Genomic DNA, 26,535 nt, shown 5'->3' on the forward strand with positions numbered 1-26,535 from the left:
TTTCTGTACTCTCAAATTTGTTCTTCTTTAGTGAGTGCCCCCAACACCCTACTAGTTGCCTCCATGGACAACATTGTATTCCAAGCTCACTGGTGTCTAAGGCAAGGCAGAATGAAGCATCTTTTGCCCTGCTATATCTGACTGAGGAAATGCATTTACCTCGAGGATATGGAAAAAACATTCCAAATTCTGATTCTCCTATTGTACTCTGGGAGTCAGCTGTATATAAATGTATGAATTGGGAAGGGAAGGAGTGACATAGGAAACGAAGAGAAGGGAAGACACAACATAGTAGAGACACTGAATGTCCTATAGAAAGGATTTCAAAAAGCCATTTGGAAAGGACGAAACAAAACACACTGTAAATAAGCTGCCCTGCCTGCACAGTCTCTAAAGCAGAGGTCCCCAACACTGGGGGCCTTAGCCCAATACTGGTCAGTGACCTGTTAGGAACTGGGTCACACAGCAGGAGGTGAGCGGAGGGTGAGCAAGCACTACTGCCTGAGCTCCACCTCCTATCACATCAGTGGCAGCATTAGATTCTCATAGGAGCACAAACTCTATTGTGAACTACCCACGTGAGGGATTGAGGTTGTGCGCTCCTTATAAGAATCTAATGCCTGAAGTGGAACAGTTTCATCTCAAAACCACCTGCTCCAGCCCCCTAACCCCAATCCACGAAAAAATTATCTTCCACGAAATCAGTCTCTGATGCCAAAAAGGCTGGGGACCACTGCTCTAAAGCATATCCCATCTAGCTGATTTTATGACAAGTGAGAATTACACTGAAAGTTATCAAAACTTATTCATCTCACACAACATACTTAAAAGCTATAGATTTCACAGCTGATTAGAAGTGCTTCAATTAACTTTACTTCAATTATTTCAACACTGTATACAAACCTCTCAGAATCTGTGAATGAAGTGTTAAAAAAATATTATAAATAGGATATATGCTCACAAGAAATGTCACTAGTTCCAAAGGACATAGACTGAAAAGTAAAATATCTCCAATCCTCCATATTCATTCTGCAGTTATTTGTGTCTTCTTAATATTTCTTAAACGCAATATTCATATTTTTCTTTTAACTAAGAACAAAATCATACTACATAAATAGTTCTGCAGCTTGCCCTTATCACTTAGTAATAAATACACTGAAACCAGGCACACTGGCTCATGCTTATAACCCAGCACTTTGGGAGGCCAAGATGGGCAGATCACCTGCGGTCAGGCTGAGGTCAGGAGTTCAAGACCAGCCTGGCCAACATGGAGAAATGCCGACTCTACTAAAAATACAAAAATTAGGCTGGGCGTAGTGGCTCATACCTGTAATCCCAGCACTTTGGGAGGCTGAGACAGGTGGATCACGAGGTCAGGAGATCAAGACCATCCTGGCTAACACGGTGAAACCCCGTCTCTACTAAAAATACAAAAAATTAGCCGGGTGTGGTGGCGGGCGCCTGTAGTCCCAGCTACTCGGGAGGCTGAGGCAGGAGAATGGCTTGAAGCTGGGAGGTGGAGCTTGCAGTGAGCTGAGATGGCACCACTGCACTCCAGCCTGGGCAATAGAGTGAGACTCCGTCTCAAAAAATAAAATAAAATAAAAATGCTTACAAGGATTAATTTTATGTTATATGTACTTTACCTTAATAAATAATGAAAAGAACACACCATTCAATGGCTTCCCATGTCCAAAATCCTTAGCATGGCCTACAAAGCCCTGCCCTGCTTTCCTACAGGGTCATCTCATACAATTTTCTGCGTTACAGTTTTCCTTTATCATTCTTTCCTCTTGTCACCCAGTGCCTACTTACACATGCTTTCCATAATTTTCTAATGCTCTATTCACCTTTTCATCTAATTAATTCCCACTCAATCTTCAAATATCGGGTCAAACTTTACTTTCACAGGGAAGCCTTACTCTGATCCTATAGTCTAGGATCAAGTTTTTTTCCTTACATGTTCTTACAGAACCAGATTTCCTTTCTTAAAAGTATTTACCTCAGGTTATAATAATATACTGTTTTTTTGGTTTGGTTTTTTTTTTTTTTTTTTTAAGACAGAGTCTCTCTCTGTCACCCAGGCTGGAGTGCAGTGGCACAATCTCGGCTCACTGCAAACTTTGCCTCCCTGGTTCACACAATTCTCCTGCCTCAGCCTCCTGAGTAGCTGGGATTACAGGCACCTACCACCACGACCGGCTAATTTTTTTTTTTTTGTATTTTTAGTAGAGATGGGGTTTCACCGTGTTAGCCAGGATGGTCTTGATCTCCTGACCTCATGATCCGCCCGCCCTGGCCTCCCAAAGTACTGGGATTACAGGCATGAGCCACTGTGCCCGCCCTGTAATAATATATTGTAATGCAAATATCTAATTAAAGTCTGTTTCCCTCACAAGAAGACTGTGAACTCCACAAGAAAAAAAACTATGTCTTTTTTGCTTACCACCTAGCATATGCCTGGCATATGACAGATGTTCAAAAAATATTTATTAAATACATAATATAGATCTACCTTACTTTAAAAAAATGATAACTGCAAAGAATTCAACTTAATGGATGTCACAGTTTGTTTGTTTTTTTTTTTTTTTTTGAGACGGAGTCTCGCTCTTGTTGCCCAGGCTGGAGTGCAGTGGCGCAATCTTGGCTCACTGCGACCTCCACCTCCTGGGTTCAAGAGATTCTCCTGCCTCAGCTTCCCTAGTAGCTGGGAGTACAGGCAAGCACTACCATGCCCAGCTAATTTTTTTGTATTTTTAGTAGAGAAGGGATTTCTCCATGTTGGTCAGGGTGGTCTCAAACTCCCGACCTCAGGTGATCCACCCGCCTCGGCACCCCAAAGTGCTGGGATTACAGGTGTGAGCCACTGCGCCAGGCCTGTCACACTTTCTTTAACCAAATCCGGAATGATGGGAATTTAAGTTGTTTCCATATTTTTGATATTACAAATCTTATGATGACTGACCACTTATGCCAGTATATCTATAAATGTACTTAAATGCAATTCTTAAATGTAAAATTGCTGGTGAAATGAAAAGTGCATTTAAAATCTTAATAAAGGCCAGGCATGGTGGCTCAGGCCTGTAATCCCAGCACTTTGGGAGGCCGAGGCGGGTAGATCACCTGAGGTCAGGAGTTTGAGATCAGCCTGGCCAATATGGCAAAACCCTGTCTCTACTAAAAATACAAAAATTAGCCAGGCATGGTGGCACATGCCTGTAATCCCAGCTACTCAGGAGGCTGAGGTAGGAGAATCGTTTGAATCCAGGAGGCAGAGGTTGTAGTGAGCTAAGATCTTGTCACTGCACTCCAGCCTTTGCAACAGAGCAAGACTCCATCTCAAAATAAAAAATAAATAAAATAAATAAAATCTTAATAGATATTTCCAAATTGCCTCCCTAAGAGGCTGTAATTTATACTCCAAGCAACCAATGTGCCTCTTTCTACATACGTAATATTCAACTTAAATAGCCAAAGTAAGCCAATTGTATGGTGGGGGAGATAATACAGAAAAAAAAAAGTATTCATTTTTATGTAAGTAGGATTTTTCTCATAATTTAATGTCATATTAAACATTTAAAATTAAAATATTTATTATTTCTATTAAAAATTTCAGCAAATGAGTTAAGTAAACAAAGTTAAGTGATTAGGAAAACTCCTAGGTATTAAAAGACGGTGGAAAAATTAGTGTATTTAAAAAGCCATGCATTTCTCTAACCTGTATATTTAAGATCACTTTTCCTGTCATATGGAAGATTTTTTTTTTCCTTTCTGAAGCTTTAGCCCATATTTAAGTCAGTGGTACTGAGGCAGTAAAAAGGAGGAAGAAAATCATAAGAATATTTACACTTATAAGACTACATAGGCCGAGTGTGGTGGCTCATGTCTGTAATCCCAGCACTTTGGGAGGCCGAAGCAGGCAGATCACTTGAGGTCAGGAGTTCAAGACCAGCCTGGTCAATGTGGTGAAACCCTGTCTCTACTAAAAATACAAAAAAATTAGCTGGGCGTGGTGGTGCATACCTGTAGTCCCAGATACTCAGGAGGCTGAGACAGGAGAATTGCTTGAACCCAGGAGGAGGAGCTTACAGTGAGCCGAGATGGTGCCACTGCACTCTAGCCTGGGCGACATGGCAAGATCCCATCTCAAAAAAAAAAAAAAAAAAAGAATATATAGGAAATAGGCTGGGTGCAGTGGCTCATGTCTGTAATCCCAGCACTTTGCACTTTGGTAGCCGAGGCGGGAGGATCGCCTGAAGTCAGGGGTTCGAGGCCAGCCTGGCCAACATGGTGAAACCCTGTCTCTACTAAAAATCCAAAAATCAGCTGGGTGTGGTGGAGCACCCCTGTAGTCCCAGCTACTCAGGAGGCATAGGCAGGAGAATCGTTTGAACCCAGGAGGTGGAGGTTGCAGTGAGTCGAGATCATGCCACTGCACTCCAGCCTGTGCTATGGAGAGAGACTGTCTCAAAAAAAAAAAAAAAAAGGAGGAATATTTAGTAAATAGACAAAAAATTAACATTTCATATCAAACTACAATTTTTCCTTTAAGATATTAACATTTGGTCTAATTCTATTTTTTTGCCCCCACATTTAATACATCTCACACTGTGATTACATAATATATTGCTTCTTTTTATTAAATAGCAAATAGCATATACATTTCTTTCATTTCACTAAAATATGACCTGTCTCGGGCAATACAAAGAAAAGCACCTGTATATCACTGCCTTCTCAGTATCTTCACTATGTTCTTAACCTCTGTGAGTCTCTACTTTCTGATCTTACAACTGAAGGCATTAGTTTAAATGACCCCTGTACCATTAAAAGTTAGAAGATTAAAGGGAAAACTCCCTTTTATTTAACTCTTCTCATTTAAGGATTTCTAAAATACGCAAGACTTGTATTTAAGACAGCTGACTTACACTCCCTCAGTTTCACCAGTTAGTAAGCATATTCCACTGAAAATTTGAGTCCTGATAATTTAGGATCTTTAGGTATTTCAGGATTAGTATTCTTATCAGAATATTTGTACTGACTCCACATTATATAGCAGAAATTCATATTTAAATATAAAAAGAAAACTCCCTAATTAAAATCTATCTTGTTTTCTCTCTCATTATTTTCCTTTTTCTTTTTTTTTTTTTTTTTTTTTGAGACGGAGTCTTGCTCTGTCCCCCAGGCTGGAGTGCAGTGGCCGGATGTCGGCTCACTGCAAGCTCCCCTTCCCAGGTTCACGCCATTCTCCTGCCTCAGCCTCCCAAGTAGCTGGGACTACAGGCGCCCGCCACCTCGCCCGGCTAATTTTTTGCATTTTTTAGTAGAGACGGGGTTTCACCGTGTTACCCAGGATGGTCTCAATCTCCTGACCTCATGATCAACCTGTCTCAGCCTCCCAAAGTGCTGGGATTACAGGCTTGAGCCACTGTGCCCGGCCTATTTTCCTTTCTTTCTCATTTAATTCTATCACTGAAGCAGACTGTGAAGGGATTTGATTTTTGGAGGGTTCTCTTAATTGTCCTTATTAATGAGATTTCACATACACTAGATTGTCAGTTATTTTCCACATACAGACTTATAGAAACATCAGCTCTTACCTTAACTGGGAAGCTACATTTTCCAGTACGAACGCCTTCTTCATCTGTCTGCCACTGATGTGGACGACTGGCCTCTGGAACATAAACATCCTTCTTTCTCCTAAAACTTTGCCGTAGTTTGTTCATTTTAATTTTTACAGCCTGAAGACAGAGGAAAAAAAAATATTTAAAAGAAATATTACCTTCTTACATATTTAAACTTTGGATTACCACATTAACCAAAAATCTAATTTCCAAAATTAAAGGTTTTGGCTTTTATCTAAGCAATATATAATTATTATGTAACCACAGTTAAAGGGAAAATGAATGATTAGAACAATTCCTCTTAGAGTAACACTAAGTTCAAACAAACAAATCATTTTACGTTTTGAAAAGACAACTACAATACTGGTCCTTGTAAGAACAACAATAACTTCTAGTAGGATTTGAAGACATATTATCCTCAGAATTTTCAAGAACTTTAGTTATAACAAACCAATGAGAAATTCTCCCTACCCATCTACCTCTCAGATCCATTCCAACACCTGAAAATGGAAATTTGTACATGTGGGCCAAATTATAGACTGCTAACAGTTTCTAAAAACCTGTATACTTATTAAGAAAAAAAATCATTCTGAAACACTAAAATTTAGGAATCTTTTGGCCTCATTATTAGCATATGAGCAAAGCAGGGATTACAATCACATTTTTATAAAAGATGTCATGAAGAATAAAATATAGTTTTCTTTAAACACACTTAAAGCCAGGCGCAATGGCTCATGCCTGTAATCCCAACACTTTGGGAGGCTGAGGTGGGCAGATCACTTGAGGTCAGGAGTTCAAGACCAGCCTGGCCAACATGGCAAAACCCCGTCTCTACTAAAACTACAAAAATTAGCCAGGTGTGGTGGCGCACACCTGTAATCCCAGGTACTCAGGAGGCTGAGGCAGGAGAATCACTTGAACTCAGGAGGTGGAAGTTGCAGTGAGCCGAGATCACGCAGCCTAGGTGACAGAGTGAGACTGTGTCTCAAAAATAAGTAAATAAATAAATAAGCACACTTAAAAAAAAAATCTGCTACTAGGACTAAATCTAGAGAAAAAACATTTTTTTTTTCAGACAGTCTCACTCTGTCACTAAGGCTAGAGTGTAGTTGCGTGATCACAGCTCACTGCAACCTATATCTCTCTGGCTCAAGCAATCCTCCCACCTCAGTCTCCCAAGTACTGGGGCTACAGACACATGTGCCACCACACCTGGCCTTTTTTTTTTTAAAAGTAGAGATGAGGTCTCACTATGTTGCTCAGGCTGGTCTGAAACTTCTGAGTGAAAGCAATCCTCCCGCCTTGGCCTCTCTAAGTGCTGGAATTACAGGCGTGAGCCACCACACACGGCCAGAAGAATTTCTTGCAAGCAGTATGACGTCAGAATGCCTTTCCATATCGATAATCATCATAGCAACATAAAAAAAAAAAAAAAGACAAAGGTACAAGTTTCATTATCAACTTTGTAACTAAAAGGTGTTGGCCAGGTGTGGTGGCTTGCCCCTGTAATCCCAGCACTTTGGGAGGCCGAGGCAGGTGGATCACTTGAGGTCAGGAGTTGGAGACCAGCCTGGTTAACATGGCGAAACCCCATCTCTACTAAAAATACAAAAAGTAGTCAGGCATGCTGGTGCACGTCTGTAATCCCAGTTACTTGGGAGGCTGACAGGAGAATCGCTTGAACCTGGAAGGGGGAGGTTGCAGTGAGCCGAGATCGCGCCACTGCACTCCAGCCTGGGTGACAGAGCAAGACTCCGTCTCAAAAAAAAAAAAAAGTGTTATAGTCAGTTCTTTATTGTGTTACTGGAAGAGTTACCTCTTGAATGCTGTCAAAGGTACAGTAGAAATCACAAAACTACAGAGAAAGGAGACCTAACTGAGAAGAAATTATAGAACATTCAAAAAAACAACAAACATAATAAGTACCCCCTTGCAGAGTAAAATCTCAAAATCTTAAACTAATACCTCCAATTTTCTGTTAAGAAGCATAAGAAGCATGTCTCACTCTTTCCATGAAGGATGCAAACACCTCAACTAGCCTAAAAGTGATCTTAACTCAAGAAAATGATGTGACAAAGCTATAAAAAGCTGTCCTTTCTGTCAGGAGTGTTAAATAGCAATGGATTGAACATCAATTCCCACAAGTCACCAATAAAGACTTGGAAATCAAAGTTTCATTCTGAGGAAAGTCATTTTGTATTTTAAAATCCATAATGCCACAGCAGAACTATCACCAAACTAGCTAGTTTGCACAAACAAGCCAATCTTACCATATATCTTTAAAGGTAAAAATTCTGACAGAGGACTGGCAATGTAAAAACCTCTGGATTTTCTAAAAATGAATTTAAGCAGATCACTTATTCCTAAACTACCTAAATGAAGGCCTACCTTACTGTACAAGACTTCCAAAAAGAATTCCATAACCTTCCTTGAAAATATATCCTGTTGCCAGGCACGGTGGCTCATGCCTATAATCCCAGCACTTTGGGAGGCCAAGGCAGGTGGATCACCTGAGGTCAAGAGTTTGGGACCAGCCTGGCCGACATGGTGAAACCCCATTTCTATTAAAAATACAAAAATTAGCCAGGCGTGGTGGCGTGCACCTATAATCCCAGCTACTCAAGGCTGAGGCAGGAGAATCACTTGAACCTGGGGGGCAGAGGTTGCAGTGAGCCGAGATCGCGCCACTTCACTCCAGCCTAGGCGAAAGAGAGAAACTCTGTCCAAAAAAAAAAAAAAAGAAAGAAAGAAAATACATCCTGCTATATTCTTTTAAATCACATTTTAAAAACATACATTGGCTGGGCACAGTGGCTCATGCCTGTAATCCCAGCACTTTGGGAGGCTGAGACAGGTGGATCACGAGGTCAGGAATTTGAATTTGAGACCAGCCTGGCCAACATGGTGAAACCCCGTCTCTACAAAAAATACAAAAATTAGTTGGGCGTGGAGGCACACACCTGTAATCCCAGCTACTCAAGAGGCTGAGGCAGAAGAATCGCTTGAATTCTTCTGAGACAGAGGTTGCAGTAGGCTGAGATTGTGTCACTGCACTCCAGCCTGGGCAACAGAGCAAGACTATGTCTCAAAAAGAAGTTAAGTAAATAAATAAATAAACATAAAAAACAAGAACATACACAAATACAAGTATAAGAAAATGAAAAACCTCTCTCCTTACTCAAGTTGGCACTCTCCAAATGATCCTAAAGCCAAACAAACAAACAAACAAAAAACCCACACACACACAAAAAACAAAAAACCCTGTATGATTCCTTTCTTCTTAATTTCTTTGTCTTAGCAAAGACAACTACTCAGCTACCTACTTGGCCAAGCCAGACACCTGAAAATCATCCCTGCACTCAGCCTTTCTCTGGCCTGATTTTACGTCCTTAGTAGCTCTCGAATTCATCCCTCTCCCCAACTGTTTCAGTCCTACTATCCTGAGACATTTTTCCTTAAAATTATTGCTTTAAATAATTTAGAGACATATTGGGATGGAGCTCTGTAGAGGCAAAGAGACCAAAATACTCAAGTATAAGTGATACTCAAGTATTTTAGTCTCTTTGCCTCTAACAGAGCTCCATCCTAACATGTTCTAAAACACAAATCTGACCATGTATCCCCTCTTTTAAAACCCTTCAATTGCTTCACACCACCTTCAAGATAAAGTCCAAATGCATGGCAAACACAGTCCTTCTTCATCTGGCTTCTCTTACCAGTCCCCATTCACAGACTAACCTCCAGCTACCCTAAACTACTTACTGTTCTCCAAACAAAGCATGCCCTCTTTCAGAGCCTCTGTATATGTTCCTCCCTCTGCCTAGAAAGAAATACCATAACCTGTGCATGTCTGGTTAAAGTCTACTCATCTTTAAAGAGTCAGTTCAGGAGTTAACCTCTTCAGGGAAGCTAGACTCTTTTTTTTTTTTTTTTTGACAAGCTCCTATTTGGCTTGGTTAGGTCCTTCCACTTCATATAATTTAGATTAACACCTTCTCCTTACTTCTATTATTGTATGCATCAACCTTATAGTAAGTTCCTATTTCCTTAATGGTTGACTGTATCTTATTTGTTTAAATATACCCTTGCATTGTAACACACTGCCTGTCATGTATAGCATATGATAAATTTGAAGAATTGAAAGATAAAACAGACCCCCATCACAGTAGAGGCTATGTCACTACGTAGGAAAAGTCCCAGCATACAAGACCAGAGAATCATCAATGTTGGAAGAGACTGAAGGTGTAATAGTCCAACCTCCCATTGACAAAGGAACCACTGACAACTTCCATTAAAAGAGGACATCCAACAATGTCTGTCTAAATAGATCTAGTACAAGTTTATTTGCTCTTTGGGTAGCTATTTATTGTTGTACCATTCTGTTGCCCAATAAGAGAAAAGACTGAAAGTGTCAGCCAGTTTAGGGTCTAAGTATCTTGTCACTTTCTTTTTTTAAAAATGAATTTGGAAAAACAAAAACACATAATTATGATAACTTGCTTAATACTTCTTAATGAATAATTATCACTAGCCTGTAATTCCAGCTACTCAGGAAGTTGAAGCATGAGAATCATTTGAACCCAGGAGGCAGAGAGCCGAGATTGTGCCACTGCACTCCAGCCTGGGTGGCAGAGTGAGAATCTGCCTCAAAATCATAATAATAATAACAATAAAGCACGTTAAGACTTTAGAGATAAAAATACATATAGCCATCACCCCAAACTCCACAATACACATATACACAGACTGACTTCATTAGAATAATATTACTTTAAGAATTAAATCTTTACTTATAAAACAAAATAATTTTGCTTTGATATAGCAAGGATTGATTTAGCATGGAACATCTTGATGAAAAAGGGCAGAATTGCTGAGGATGCTGGCCTACTTTTTACACTAGCTTTCCTCCTGCATCTGTCAAGTGTGGGATGAGAAAAAGGTGCTGCAATCTGGAGAGAGAGACTAGAATAAAAATACATTTGATTCCAAGAATGGGGAGGTGGTGGAGGGAATGGGGTAGGAGACAGAAAAAATGCCACTGAAAAAATTACAGAAATAAGAAATAAGCTGTTAAAAACAGCTCTGCTTCCCTTTACTGACAAATAACTTGGCAAAATATCTACACATGTCTCTTCAATTCTTTAGTCCTCTCTTGTCTTGCTCCTCTCTTTTTCCCTCACCCCTGACTCTCCCCTTATCCAAGCCATCAACAAAAGACTTCTAAAATACATCTCAAAACTGTCCACTGCATTTAATCTCCATCACCCATAGTCCAAGATAACTTTGCCTCTTACATGGACTAGTAAAAGCCACTAGTATTTATTTCTATGTCCTCTGTCGTCCCTCTCTCATCAACTATGTATAAATTAGCCACCGTAATCTTTAAAAATGTAAAATGGATCATGGCATTGCTTAATAGTTCCATGGCTTTCCAATGTATCTTGAAATAAAATCCAAACTCTCACTATTCAGTGAGTCAGTATGGCATAATAATTCACACTGCTCAAGAAGTGGTGCTTACAATAGTATCAGAACATCACAAATATACAGTACATGTTAGCATATAAAGGTATAGCCCCGGCTGGGCGCAGTGGCTCACGCCTGTAATACCAACAATTTGGGAGGCCGAGGCAGGCAGATCACCTGGGTCAGGAGTTCAAGACCTGCCTGGCCAACAGGGTGAAACCCTGTCTCTACTAAAAATACAAAAAAATTAGCCAAGTGTGGGGGCAGGCACCTGTAATCCCAGCTACTCGGGAGGCTGAGGTAGGAGAATCACTTGAACCTGGGAGGCGGAGGTTGCAGTGAGCCGAGATTGCACCATTGTACTCCAGCCTGGGCGACAAAGCGAGACTTCATCTCAAAACAAAACAAAAAAAAGTATGGCCCCTGCATGTCTCTCTTGCATTGAGGTGGCATTCTTCCCAACTAACTCTTTATGATCCTTTCAGTTAACTGCAAGCTCGTTCTCACTCTAGGCCTGTTGTTTCCTTCTCCCTGAAATACTCTTCTCCCAGACCCTTCACCAATACATTTGTCTCCCACTCATTCTTAACTCTCAACCTAAAAGTTGACGTCTTTTTCTACTTTCTAAATACCATCCTCTATGATTCCTTATTATACTACTCTTTTCATTTCATTCACAATTTATTTTATCTTATTTTATTTGGAGACAGGGTCTATCTTATCTTTTATTTTATTTTATTTGGACACAGGTCTCACTCTGTCACCCAGGCTGGAGTATAGCAGCACAATCTCACTCGCTGCAGCCTCAACCTCCCGGGCTCAAGCAATCCTCCCATCTCAGCCTCCCAAGTAGCTGGAACTACAGGCACATGTCACCACACCCAGCTAATTGTTGTGTTTTTTGTAGAGATGGGTTTTGCCATGTTGCCGAGGCTGGTTTTAAACTCCTGAGCTCAAGCAACCTGCCCACCTCAGCTTCCAAAAGTGCTGGGATTATAGGTGTGAACCACTGCACCTGGCCTATAGTTTCTAATTACTTTGTTTCATTGCTTCAGCTCTTCCTTGATCATCAGATGCTTCAGCATCCATTCAGTAAGTTATCTAACTTGCTAAAGGTAGAAAGCACTGGCTTCTGTTCTTTCTATCCAAAATAATCTTAACTAATGTAAATATTAAGTATTCTCCTTTGACCAAAAAGCTAAATAATTGTTCACTAATATAAATATGTCAAAGCCTGTGCTATGATTATACATAGATGCTTCCTTTAATTTTTTTGATGTTTCAGAATTTCTTTTTTTTTTTTTTACTTTTATTTTCAGTTTGGGGGTACATGTGAAGGTTTGTTACACAGGTAAACATGTGTCATGGGGGTTTGTTGCACATATTATTTCAACACCCAGGTATTAAGCACAGTACCCAATAGTTATCTTTTCTGCTCCTCTCCCTCCTCCTACCCTCCCCACTCAAGTAGACCCCTGTGACTGTTGTTTCCTTCTTTGTGTTCATAAGTTCTTATCATTTAGCTCCTATCAATTGTTAATTAAACAATATTCTGTATCCAACAAAGTATTGTGCTAGGTACTAGAAGAGCCAGGATGAAAAATTTTTTATTTTAAAATAACTTTTATCAAGACCTCAAGGTCTTGAATGATATAAGAACACAATGAAAGAAACAGAAAAGGGGCATTTCAAACAGGGAATGGGGTAGGATGAAAAGTCATGCTATGTATGTAAAAATATGTGTTTCCTCAAAACTAAGATACTACTGATTATAAGATGCACCACTATTTTATGTTCCACTGAAAAAGAAAACATGGAGGCCAGGTGTGCTGGCTCACACCTATAATCCCCACACTCTGGGAAGCTGAGGTAGGTGGATTGCTTGAGCCCAGGAATTCGAGACCAGCCTGGACAACCTGGCAAAATCCCATCTTTACATAAAATACAAAAACTAGCCAGGCGTGGTGCTGTGTGCCTGTGGTCCCAGCTACTTGGGGGGCTGGGGTGGGAGGATCACTGTAGCCAAGGAGGAAGAGGCTACAGTGAGCCATTATCTTACCACTGCACTCCAGCCTAGGTGACAGAGTGAGACCTTGTCTTTAAAAAAAACAAAAACAAAAACAAAAAACAACTGCTAAAATTGTTTGTTAAGAATTGTTCATTTATTGTGAAATATCACAATAATAAGAAGTATCCCAATGGGAGACGATTCCCAGTTCCAGAGATGTTAAAGTGTGAGAGAAAGAGGGAAAAGAGAACGAGGAAAAGGGGGAGGAGGAGAAACAGAAGGTGAAAGAAAAAGAAAATTATCATCTAATTTTGTTTCTTTGAGACTGCATCTCACTATTGTCACCTAGGCTGGAGTACAGTGGTGTGATCATGGTTCACTTCAGTTGTGACCTCCCAGACTAGGTGATCCTCCCACTTCAGCCTCCCAAGTAGCTCGGACTACAGGTGCGCACCACCATGCCCAGCTATTTTTTGTAGAGATGGGGTTTTGCCACACGTTACCCAGGCTGGTTTTGAACTCCTGGGGTCAAGTGACCCACATGCCTTGGCCTCCCAAAGGGCTAGGATTACAGTGAGCTACTGCACCTGGCCTATCACTCTATTATTAACAGAAAATCAGCCTTCCAAGAACCTCGGCAAGCCTCAATGATATAGAATATTGGTTACTCATTAAAATTTGTTATCAAAAAGTGGAGAAAAGGCCACTTGAAAGAGTGATCATGGGCTGGGTGCAGTGGCTTATGCCTATAATCCCCGTACTTTGGGAGGCTGAGGCAGGAGGATCGTTTGAGTCTAGGAGTTTGAGACCAGCCTGGGCAACATAGTGAGACCCTGTCTCTATTAAAAAAATGAAAAATTTAAAATAAATAAAGCTGGGCGCGGTGGCTCACACCTGTAATCCCAACACTTTGGGAGTCTGAGGCCGGTGGATCACCTGATGTCAGGAGTTTGAGACCAGCCTGGCCAACATGGCAAAACCCCATCTCTACGAAAAATATAAAAAATTAGTTGGGCACATTGGTGTGTGCCTGTAGTCCCAGCTACTCAGAGGCCGATACAGGAGAATCACTTGAGCCTGGGAGGTGGAGGTTGCAGTGAGCCTAGATCACACCACTGCACTCCAGCCTGGACAACAGAGACCTTGTCTCAAAAAGAAAAAGGAAAAAAAAAGAGCTCAGACAAAATGGATCAATTCCTACAAAAAGACACTCTCTAAAAACTGACTTAACTAGAAACACAATCCTAAATGAAACCATTCAGAATACTGCATACCTCCCCAGGAAAATATTAAACCCATCCCCCCTAAAAATACCATGCCCAGACAGTTGAACAGAAGTTCAACAAAACTTTCATAAAAAGATCATTCTAGTCTTAAATACATCTTTTCAGAGGGAAAAAAACAGTTTCTAACTCATTATTTGAGGCTGGCATAATCTGGATACCAAAACCAAATAAGGACAAGAAATTAAAATTAAGGGCCAATTTCACCTGTGAATGAACATAAATGCAAAATCTCAAACAGCCCAGGTGCAGTGGCTCATGCTTGTAATCCCAACACTTTGGGAGGCCGAGGTGGGAGGACTGCTTAAGCCCAGGAGTTCAAGTCCAGCCTGGGCAACATAGGAAGGCCTCATCTCTACAAAAAATTTTAAAAGTAGCCAGCCATGATGGTGCACCCCTGCAGTACCAGCTACTCAGAAGACTGACGTGTAATGAACACTTGAGTCCGGGAGTTCAAGGCTACAGTGAGCTATGATCATACCACTGTACCAGACTGGGTGACAGAACAAGATCCCATCTTTCAAAAACAAAACAAATTAATAAACTAAATCCAACTGTATATTTTTTTCTAAAAAGTTCATCATGACAGCGTTTGGTTTATTTCAGCAATTCAACATTATAAATGTCATTCACCACATTAACAGAATAAAGGAGGAAAACTATGTGATCATCTTGTAAATGCAGAAAACATTTGATAAAATTCAATACTCATTCTTCACATAAAAAATATCTTGGGCTACTAGGAAGAGAAATGCCTTTAACCTAGAAGTTGTTTCTACCAAAAATATATAGCAGGCTGGGCATGGTGGCTCAAGCCTGTGCCACCGTGCTAAGGTGGGCAGATAACCTAAGGCAGATGACCTGAGGTCAGGAGTTCGAGACTAGCTTGGCCAACATGGTGAAACCCCATCTCTATTAAAAGTACAAAAATTAGCTAGGCATGGTGATGCCCGCCTGTAGTCCCAGCTACTCAGGAGGTTGAGGTGGGAAGATCACTTGAGCCTGGGAAGCTGAGGTTGTAGTGAGCTGAGAATGTACCACTGTACTCCAGCCTGGGTGACAGAGCGAGACCCTGTCTTAAATAAATAAAAATTAAAAATAAAAATAAATAAATACACATACATATATAGAGCAAACCTTAGCCATAATAGTGAAACAAAATAAGTACTTCCTTTAAATAATTAAGTGCAACATAAGAATGCCCATTTTTTTTTTAAGACAGGGTCTTGCTCTGTTGTCCAGGCTACAGTGCAGTGGCACGATCATGGCTCACTGCAGTCTCAACCTCCTGGGCTTAAGCAATCCTTCCACTTCAGCCACCTGAGTAGCTGGGACTACGGGTATGCTGTACCTCCACACCTGCCTAGTTTTTATTTATTTATTTTAGAGATGGGGTCTTGCTATGTTGCCCAGGCTGATCTCAAACTCCTGGGCTCAAACGAAGGAATGCCTACTACTAACACTTGCATTGAATACTGTACTGAAAGTCCTAAATAGCATAGTTAAGGCAAGAGAAAAAAATAAAGCACGGGAAAGAAACAAAACAGAAAATGCAAAGAAAACAAAGAGGAAAAATATACCATTTACAATAGTAACAAGAAATAAGGTCTCTTTTTTTTCTTTAAGACAGTCTCGCTGTGTCACCCAGGCTGGAGTGCAGTGGTGTGATCTCGGTTCACTGCAACCTCCACCTCCCAGGTTCAAGCAATTCTCATACCTCAGCCTGCTAAGTAGCTGGGATTACAGGTGTGTGCTACCATACCTGGCTAATTTTTGTATTTTTTAGTAGAGATGGGGTTTTGCCATGTTGGCTAGGCTGGTCTTGAACTCCTGGCCTCAAGTGATCTGCCCATCTCGGCCTCCCAAAGTGCTGGGCTTACAGGTGTGAGCCATCGTGCCTGGCCATCTTATTTTTCTTTATGGAAAAAAGAGAAAAAGAATTTGCTGAAAAATATTTTAAATATCTAAATAACCAAAAAGATACTCTATGATCAAGGATAGTAAGTCTCAATACCATAAAAGAAGGAAATAAGTTAAATGTATATGCAGAATAAAAGCTATAGGCTGGGCATGGTGGTAATACCAGCACTTTGGGAGGCTGAGGTGGAAGGATTGCTCAAGCCCAAGAGTTTCAGACCAGCCTGGGCAACATAGCAAGACTCTGTCTCTATAAGAAAAAAATTAAAAATTAAAAAAAAAAAAAAAGCTACAGAGCTCTGGAGTTAATACAAGGCAGGTCCCAATCTTTAAATAGCTTTTGAATTTTTGTATAATTTTGCTCAAATTATCTCCCATTCATGGATGTTTATGCAACAGATATAAACTTATTATTAGTAAATAATCATAGGTATCTTACTTTAAAGAAATTGTAGTAATAGTTAATACAGCACTTTAGGATTCTGACAGCTAGAATAAACAAGTATGAGAAAAGAATACATAATCAGTTCATGGCTGAGTTCTAGTTGAACTAGTGTCCCACTGGTTCAAAGGTCATTCAGTGTGCACATTCACCATAGTGCAAGTTCTAATAAGCACTCCTGCAAGTGATAAAATGTTGCCAACGTTTTTTTTTTTTTTTTTTTGAGACAGAGTCTCGCTCTGTCGCCCAGGCTGGAGTGCAGTGGCCGGATCTCAGCTCACTGCAAGCTCCGCCTCCCGGGTTCACGCCATTCTCCGGCCTCAGCCTCCCGAGTAGCTGGGACTACAGGCGCCCGCCACCTCGCCCGGCTAGTTTTTTGTATTTCTTAGTAGAGACGGGGTTTCACCGTGTTAGCCAGGATGGTCTCGATCTCCTGACCTCGTGATCCACCCGTCTCGGCCTCCCAAAGTGCTGGGATTACAGGCTTGAGCCACCGCGCCCGGCCGCCAACGTTTTACGTAATACATGAGGTTTTAGTTCTTGGTAATTTTCCGTCAAGGCTGCCAAAACACCATCTCCTCATAAACTACCTGAAAATGTGGACATTTATTCTAAATACAAATTGCATTCTGAAGGGGAAGGCAGACAAAACATATTCATAATGCAATGACCACATTAGGCTCAATGGGTACTTCTAGTAGACTTATGTATGGGCCTTATATATGTACGGCTCTTGTACACGTGAGATCTATAAGCAGTTGCCCAAGTTGCTTTATAACAGATAGACCTGAATTTGATCAAATGAATAATATTCTTTAGATCTAACTCATTCGAGTTTAATTTTGTTTTATGTAAATTTTGCCATGTCCTACATTGCTGCCTAAACATTGCTTTATCCAAATTTCCTAATACAGAATTAGATATTATGATAATTTTCTTTACTGGTTGCTAGGAGATGATAATACTAATCACTGACATTCACTGAATGCTTACTGTGTGCCAGGCATTGTTGTAAATGCTTTGTATGTATTAAATCGTTCAATCTTTACAATAACCCTATCAGGTGGATAATATTACCATCACAATTTTACAGATGGAAAACTGAAGTATGGAAAAGTTAAGCAACTTTTCCAACGTCACACAACAAGTAAATGAAGTGGCTAAAGGATTCATACCCAATTAGTCTGTCTCCAGAGACTACACCCTTAAATACCATTTATACTGCTTTTCACAATATTGAAAAGATATGTGAAATTATTATAAAGGACAAAAACACTCAGCATTAAAAATATTATCAGTAATTGTTAAACAACAGTTAAGCAATATTAATACTAACACAACTTATCACAGGTTGATACTTCACAGCTATTTCAGATTCATGGTTATGATTAAGAGTTTTGAAGTTGGACAGACCTGGCTCTGAATCTTGGCTGTGCCCTTTACAAGTTGTGTAATTTTGGACAACTTTCGTAACTTCACCAAGCCTCAGTTTCCTCATCTGTAAAATGAGAATAATAAACATCTCACAAAATTGTTGTTAGTAACATAATTATTGCTGCATTGCACTGACATAGTAACTCCAAACAAAATACCTATACACAAAATAAAGAGGATGTCCCATTTTCCCGATAAAATAAGACTTTATTATAATGATATACAGAAGATGATCACTCCAAGTTACTCCAACTGTAAGATCCACACACTAATGTAGAACCACAATTTTCTCTAATACATGATAAATAATTCCCCTATATAAAACTCAAATATCTACAGGTAAATTACTCGATCTTTGAAATAAAATATTTTGTGTGTGTGTGTGTATATATATATATATATAGAGAGAGAGAGAGAGAGAGAGACAAATACAATATTGTTATTTATTGAGAGCAACTCCCACAAATCCCATTCTACACAAATTCCTAGTAAGACCAGTAATTAGTATTCAAGGGGCCCAAAACAGGAAGAGCTGTGTCAAGAAGGATCAGTTTGGGCCAGGCACAGTGGCTGATGCCTGTAATCCCAGCACTTCAGGAGGCCTCGGCAGGAGAATCACTTGAGCCCAGGAGTTCAAGACCAAGCTGAGCAACATAGGGAAAACTCGCCTCTACAAAAAAACTTTAAATATCAGCCAGGTATGGTGACATGCACCTGTGGTCCCAGTTACTCCGGAGGCTGAGACAGAAGAATAGCTTGAGCTTGGGAGGTCAAGGCTGCAGCAAGCTGTGATCACGCCACTGCACTCCAGCCTGGACAACAGAGTGAGAACCGGTTTAAAAAAAAAAAAAAAAAAAGAATGGACTCATGTGGCACTGATAGGAAGGAATATTTACAAGAAATAAACAGAAAGAGAGAGACATATTGGCAAAGTCGTAGGGAAAATGAACACCAAGATCAATGGAATATAAGGGAAACTTCTTCAAAACACTCTAGAGAATCTCCATGTTTAATCCCACAGTCCTATATTTATTTCCATTTTCACGTAAACTTAAACGAAAAATTCCATTCATTCTCTTGTAGCAAACAGCAGTTTCTGCAAAGTGTTTAAAAACAAAACAAACAAAACAAAACTTGGCTTGGAATTTGTTTTGCATATTTATTTCTGTCCCCAAAGAAAATATGTGTTTGGCGAGACGGTAAATATTTTAGAATGACAGTTATAGAACTGGGATTTGGCTTTCAAAAATGGAAAGTGGTCACAGAGTATCTATTCAGCTATATATTAAATATTTGATTTACAAAGAAAATTACACAAGCAAAATTAAACTATGAAATGGTATTCAAGGTTAGAAACATGGCAATTTGGGCCAGCACAGTGGCTCACGCCTGTTAATGCCAGCACTTTGGGAGGCCGAGGCAGGTGGATCGCCTGAGGTCAGGAGTTCAAGACCAGCCTGGCCAACATAGCGAAACCTTGTGTCTACTAAAAATACAAAAAATTAGCCGGGTGTGGTGACGGGTGACTGTAATCAATTCCAGCTGCTCAGGAGGCTGAGGCAGGAGAATCACTTAAACCCGGGAGGCGGAGGTTACAGTGAGCCGAGATCGCGCCATTGCACTCCAGCCTAGGCAACAAGAGCAAAACTCTGTCTCCAAAAAAAAAAAAAAAAAATTGAAAAGAAACACAGCAATTGGGATAAACTATTGATGGAGAACCTACTGTGTGTTAATACAGTCACAATATTCAGTATTAAGGGGAGTACAGAAAACTACTGACATAATTTCTAAGCTCTTGATTCTCATAATCAAGAAAAGGAATATTAAAAGCCTGTTTGACAAAATACTGCAAATGCTTTAAGAGAGGCACAAATTGCAACATGCCTTAAGAGGGGGATGAGATCACTGACTTGGAGAGAAGAAACAAGAAAAGACTTCATGGAAATTGCAGCATTTGAAAAGTGGAATTCCAACAACCCTAACTTCTGAATATAAAAACAACTTAAACTAAAAAGTTTTCCTTCTGTTAGTATGGAGGTGTATATTGTCTCTCAGGTGTCACTAAAATGGAAAGTGGGTAATAAAAATATACTAAATAAATCTAATAGAACATTTTCTTTTCTTTTTTCTTTTTTTTTGAGATGGTATCTCACACTATCACCCGAGCTGGAGTGCAGTGGCACCATCTCAGCTCACTGCAACCTTCGCCTCCTGGGTTCAAGCAATTCTCCTGCCTCAGCCTCCTGAGTAGCTGGGATTACAGATGCTCGCCACCACGCCCAGCTAATTTTTTGTATTTTTAGTAGACACAGGGTTTCACCATGTTGGCCAGGCTGGTCTCGAACTCCTGACCTTGTGATTCACCCACCTCAGCCTCCCAAAGGGTTGGGATTATAGGTGTGAGCTACCACGCCTGGCCCTAGAACATTTTCAAAAAGGAATTTGACAATAATAGCCATATCTTCAATTGCCATTTACCTTCAAATACTGTACGTAGAATTTTACATTAAGAAATTTGAAAAATTTAAAAAAAGAACAGACTTAAAATAAGACTATTCACTCATTCACTTATTAATACTTTATAAAGTGAAAAACTATAACTGGACACAAAAATTAACTCTAAGAATTAAGGCAGTAAGACACAAAGGGATGTGAAATGAGTTACATAGAGCTGATTAATAAAAGGAAGCCTAATTTTTTGTCCACATCTCTTCCCACGTCCAGAAGAAGAACTTAACAAAGGCATTTTATGAAAAATACACTTAAAAAAGTGTCCTTAGTAACAGATTTACATATGATACAAAAATCCTTTTAAAAATAGTTTATTAAGGTATAACATAGGTTGAAAGAAGCATACAAAGTGTAGCGCTCAATTACTTTTCACAAAGATACACACATAATTAGAATCCAGATCAAAAACAGAACATTAGTAGCACCCTAGAAGCGCCTCTATGTTCCTGCTTCCAGCCACTTCCCGTTCCCCTACCAAAGATACCACTCTTAATTAACTAAACTAACACCACAGATGTGTTTTGCCTATACTGAATTTTACTAAAAAGAAATCATACAATATTACCCTTTTGTTGTTGTTTCTTTCACTCAATATTATGACTAGGAAATTTATCCATACTCTTGTGCTTCCAGTTTGCTATGATTTGAACGTTTGTCTATTCCAAAAACTCATGTTGAAATCTAATGGTAGTGGGGGTGGGGGTGGGACCATTAAGAGATAATTAGACCACGAGGGCTCTGCCCACATGAGTAAGATTAATGGATTAACACCAATACAAAAGGGTACAACTGTCTAGAACAAAGGCCATCTAATTTTTACAAAGTGCCCCTTCCTAAGAAAACTTATTAAATAAGAAATGCTTATGAAATCCTTGAACTACCTATTTTAAAAATATTTAAAGCAAATAAATATAGAACGTGAGGTGTTCGAGGTTACTATGCAATGACAGAACAACAAATAAAAAAATCAGGTTCTTCTCTGTATGCCAACAATTTGAAATTTTTCTGCATGATCAGCATTTCCTTTGCTACTTTACTTTCTTTAAATAATTTTTTGTCATTTCTGTGAGTTCTATAAATGAAGTCAAGTTGGATTACAACTAAGATATATGAAAAGATTTTAGGTAAATTTTTAACTTTATGTAATTTCAATTTTAAAGACATTTGCAAAGATCATCAATTATTTATATTTCATCTGATTTGCTGTATCATTCTCTTTCTCCTTGAGATTTTTCCTTCAGATGGGGTTGACCATGTTGCCCAGGCTGGTCTTGAACTCTTGGACTCCCATCTCAGCCTCCCAAAGTGCTGGGATTACAGGAGTGAGCCCATACCAGGTCCATCTCATACATGTTTTTCTGAACCATATGAGAGTAAGCTGTAAACACTATATACCATTTTAGTCCTAAATATTTCTGTATGTTCTGCTAGGAACAAGAATGCTTGTTTAGATAACCACAGTATAGTTAAGCAAATCAGTACCAATGTTAAAGTTACTATATAACAGCCAGGCTCGGTGGCTCACGCCTGTAATCTCCGCACTTTGGGAGACCAAGGTGGACGGATCACGAGGTCAGGAGATTGAGATTATCCTGGCCAACACGGTGAAACCCGTCTCTACTATAATTTAAAAAAATTAGCCAGGCGTGGTGGTGCGTGCCTGCAATCCCAGCTACTCAGGAGGCTGAGGCAGAGGAATCGCTTAAACCCAGGAAGTGAAGCTTGCAGTGAGCCGAGATTGCGCCACTTCACTCCAGCCTGGAGAAAGAGCGAGACTCCATCTCAAAAAAAAAAACTTACTATATGTCTACAGTCCATATTGAAATATATAGGACTCAGTTATGTGTGTTCATTGTTACAGGGTTTTACGACTTGAATAGGTCCCCCCAAAATTCAGGTGTTACCAATGTGACAGTATTAAGAGGTGGAGTCCTTAAGGAGTGATTAGGCCAGGAGGGCTACTCCCTCCTAAATGGGATTTAAGGCTTCGTGCAGCTTCAGCTAGCTTGTTTTTCCACTTTTTGGCCATGTGAAGACACTGTGTTCCTCGTCTCCGGAACAGACAATTGGACCTGCCAGTACCTTGATCTTGGACTTTCCAGCCACCAGAACTGTGAGAAAATAAAATTCTGTTTTTTATAAATTACCCAGTCTCAGGTATTCTGTTACAGCAGTATAAATGGGTTAAGAAAGAGGAGAAGTGGCTGGGCTCAGTGGCTCAAGACTGTAATCCCAGTACTTTTGGAGGCAGGGGTGGGAGGATCACTTGAGGTCAGGAGTTCAAGACCAGCCTGGCCAACATGGTGAAAACCATGTTTCCACTAAAAATACAAAATTTAGCCAAGCATGGTGGCAGGAGCCTGTAATCTCAACTACTTGGGAAGCTGAGGCAGGAGAATCACTTGAACCTGGGAGGTGGAGAGTGCAGTGAGCCAAGATCATGCCACTGCACTCCAGCCTGGGCGACACAGCAATACTCCATCTCAAAAAAAAAAAAAAAAAAAAGAGAGAGGCGAAGGAATTGTTTCTAGGCCCTCTTAGCAAACAAAGCTGAAATACATATATATAAAAATATATAAAAATGTGTATGTCTGTGTATATGCATGCACACATGTATGTGCCTATATATGTATATCTATATGAAAATATACATATATGTGTATTAATCTGTATTTATATAGATATTAATATTTAAATATAGATTAATAATACATTACATAGATATTAATAGATATTAAAAACCATAACTTCCCATTCAAATCTAACATCACAGGGTTTATTCTAGCCTTTTCTCTTTTCCATATATAAAACTCTTTTCTCCAACAATGAAAAAACTTGACTCCCATTATCCTCAATACACTTACTCATTTGTTCAGTGCTAGAACAAAAAACACCTTCAAAATTGCTAATTCATACCACTACAAAAGAAAAGCCTAGAAACTAGGATTCACTATTATTTATATTTATATTTCAAAATTCATTTCATTATATTCATTGTATTATATATCTTCACTATATGTTATGTTCATTTCATTATATTTCATTATTCATCAGTTTATATATTCATTATTGTTTATATTTCTGCTCATCTTAAGAGTATACCATTTTACTTACCTTTAAGTGGAGCTGAAATACAGTTAGGTTCATCTGATTCTGTTTATACTTTTAGGGTTTTATCCCTATCTTTATTGATTTTTTCTTATTTTGTTGTTTATAAAACATTAGCATGACATTCTCAACTGATGTCATAAAAATTGTAACCAGGATTCTCTCTCTCACTGACGTTGGAATAGAGCTTTACAATTTAGGAAGTATATTTCCCATAAAAAATGAATCTTTCCATAGCCACTGCAAGCATCTACCACCACCCCACCCAGGCCCAGATGTTTCCTGGGAATTACTGTCTTTGGGTAATACAGAAAGAAGGGATAAAATGAAATGGGTGAACCATATTCCAGCAACCTCATAGATCATTACTTGTAAGGTAGCTTCAAACTGTGCTCCTTGTAGTGATGCCACAAGGTGCAACGGCAGGACCCAGTAGGTAGAACTATAAGTCCCTGCCTTCTCTTCAGTTAAAGCTACCATGCTTTTACTAGTATAATATATGAGGCTTTAGCCTCAGATTTTGTTCATTCAACTCACAAATATTTTTTGAGTGTCTGTGCTTGCCAGGCACTGTTCTTGGTGCTTAGGATACTTCAGTGAACAAATCCGTCATGGGACTCACATTCTAGTTGTGTGGGAGATAAACAATAAATATAAATAAATTATATAGCTAGTTAAAAGCTAAAAGCTGTAGAACAATTTTGAACAAGGTAAAGGAGTTTAGAAATATCAGGGTCAGGGACAAGAAACATAATTTGCAGTATCAATGTTTGTTTAAGTCTCACTGAGAAAGAAAAGCTTCCTTTTTTTTTTTTTCCTTTTTTTTTTTTAAAGACAGGGTCTTACTCTGTCACCTAGGCTGCAGTGCAGTGGCAGGATCATAGCTCACTGTAACCTTGAACTCCTTGGGCTCAATAGATCTTCCCACCTCAGCCTCCCAAGTAGCTAGAAACACAGGAGCACACCACCATGTTTAGCTAATTTTTTTTTTTTTTTTTTGAGATGGAATTTTGCTCTTGTTGTCCAGGCTGGAGTGCAATGGTGTGATCTCAGCTCACTGCAACCTCCACCTCCCGGGTTCAAGCGATTCTCTAGCCTCAGGTTCCCTAGTAGCTGGGATTACAGGCATGTGCCACCACACCCAGCTAATTTTTGTATTTTTAGTAGAGATGGGGTTTCACCATTGTTGGTCAGGCTGGTCTCGAACTCCTGACCTCAGGTGATCCACCCACCTTGGCTTCCCAAAGTGCTGGGATTACAGGCGTGAGCCACCACGCCCAGCCGTTCAGCTAATTTTTAAAAAAAATGTTTATAGACAATTTTTTCTCTACAATGTTGTCCAGGTTGGTCTCAAACTCCTGGCCTCAAGCAATCCTCCCACTTTGGCCTTTTTAAAGCACTGGGATTACAGGTGTGAGCTACTGCACCTGGCCAAATATATTTTATTTAGGCTTGAAAGTCACTGGGAAAGAAGAATAGCTGCCCAGTTTTCCAGTTGGTGCCAACCCTGTGTCTACAAGTCCAAGGACAGCTGACAGGAAAGAAAGACATAAAATGTTTTCCTTCCTTCTTTCAGAGAACCTTATGCCAAAATCTGGGAATGGTGGGTCTTTCTCTCCAGATCCTTCTATTTCATAAGTAATTGAATATTTCTCCTAGATTCTGGCAAAGGGTTTTCCATCCATCACAATTTCAGAAATATTAAATGTTTATTTTCTTTCTAATTATTACAGTGGGAGATTGGCATAGGCAACATCAGAACTGTTAACCAAACACTTTTTTAGGAAACTTTTTAGCCCTTTAAGTTACATTAACTTTTTTTTTTCTTTTTTGAGACAGAGTCTTGCTCTTGTTGCCCAGGCTGCAGTCCAATGGCACGATCTCAGCTCACTGCAACCTCCACCTCCCAGATTCAAGTGATTCTCCTGCCTCAGCCTCCTGAATAGCTGGGATTACAGGCACCCACCACCATGCCCAGCTACTTTTTGTATTTTTAGTAGAGACGGGGTTTCACCATGTTGGCCAGGCCAGTCTCAAACTCCTGAGCTCAGGTGATCCGCCTGCTTCAGACACCCAAAGTGCGTAAGCCACTGCGCCTGGCCTAGAAACCTTATTCTTCTAAGCTTTAAGTTATTTGCTAAGGTGCTGCCTCTGGCTTCAAGAGATTATAAATGACTTGTCAGCCTGGCCTACATTAACTTTTATCCTATCCAAGTCACACTATCTATCATTTCCTTGAGTTTACAAACAACAAAAGACTAAGATACCTAGTCTGTCTTAGTTGTCCTAAATCATATCAGTCAAGCCTTAAAAATTTGAGTTTGTTTGCACCCACGTACAGAATTTTATAATAATCACAGATAACATTTCATCATCCCTTACTATGTGCCAGCTATTATTTTAAGAGCCTTATTATTACTTACTCTTATTTTAAGAGTTTATTACTTCTTTTATATTTTACAACAATCCCCGTTTTATGGATGAAGAAACTGAGACATAAAGAGATTAAATAACTTATTCAATTGGGAGGCTGAGGCGGGTGGATCACAAGGTCAGGAGATCGAGACCACGGTGAAACCCTGTCTCTACTAAAAAAAAAAAAATACAAAAAATTAGCCGGGCATGGTGGCGGGCGCCTGTAGTCCCAGCTACTCAAGAGGCTGAGGCAGCAGAATGGCGTGAACCCAGGAGGCGGAGCTTGCAGTGAGCCGAGATTGCGTCACTGCACTCCAGCCTGGGCGACAG

General features: G+C 39.8%; 1 protein-coding gene across 7 annotated transcripts in view; it reads right to left on the reverse strand.

The window, feature by feature from the left end:
• The window catches only part of NUMB (NUMB, endocytic adaptor protein), a 194,363-nt gene that overhangs the window by 76,002 nt on the left and 91,826 nt on the right, over window positions 1–26,535 (reverse strand). For 5 of the 7 annotated variants that reach the window (XM_025391615.1, XM_025391611.1, XM_025391613.1 and 2 more), the window contains 2 exons: window positions 18,151–18,235; window positions 5,598–5,738 (listed from right to left, as the gene is read on the reverse strand). In XM_025391615.1, coding sequence (XP_025247400.1) covers window positions 5,598–5,723 — 126 coding nt within the window. In that variant the 5' untranslated portion in view covers window positions 5,724–5,738; window positions 18,151–18,235. The remainder of the gene's footprint in view (window positions 1–5,597; window positions 5,739–18,150; window positions 18,236–26,535) is intronic. The other 2 variants (XM_025391612.1, XM_025391614.1) reach the window with 1 other exon arrangement.

Source organism: Theropithecus gelada, chromosome 7b (genome assembly GCF_003255815.1).
Source record: "Theropithecus gelada isolate Dixy chromosome 7b, Tgel_1.0, whole genome shotgun sequence".
NCBI lineage: Eukaryota > Metazoa > Chordata > Mammalia > Primates > Cercopithecidae > Theropithecus > Theropithecus gelada.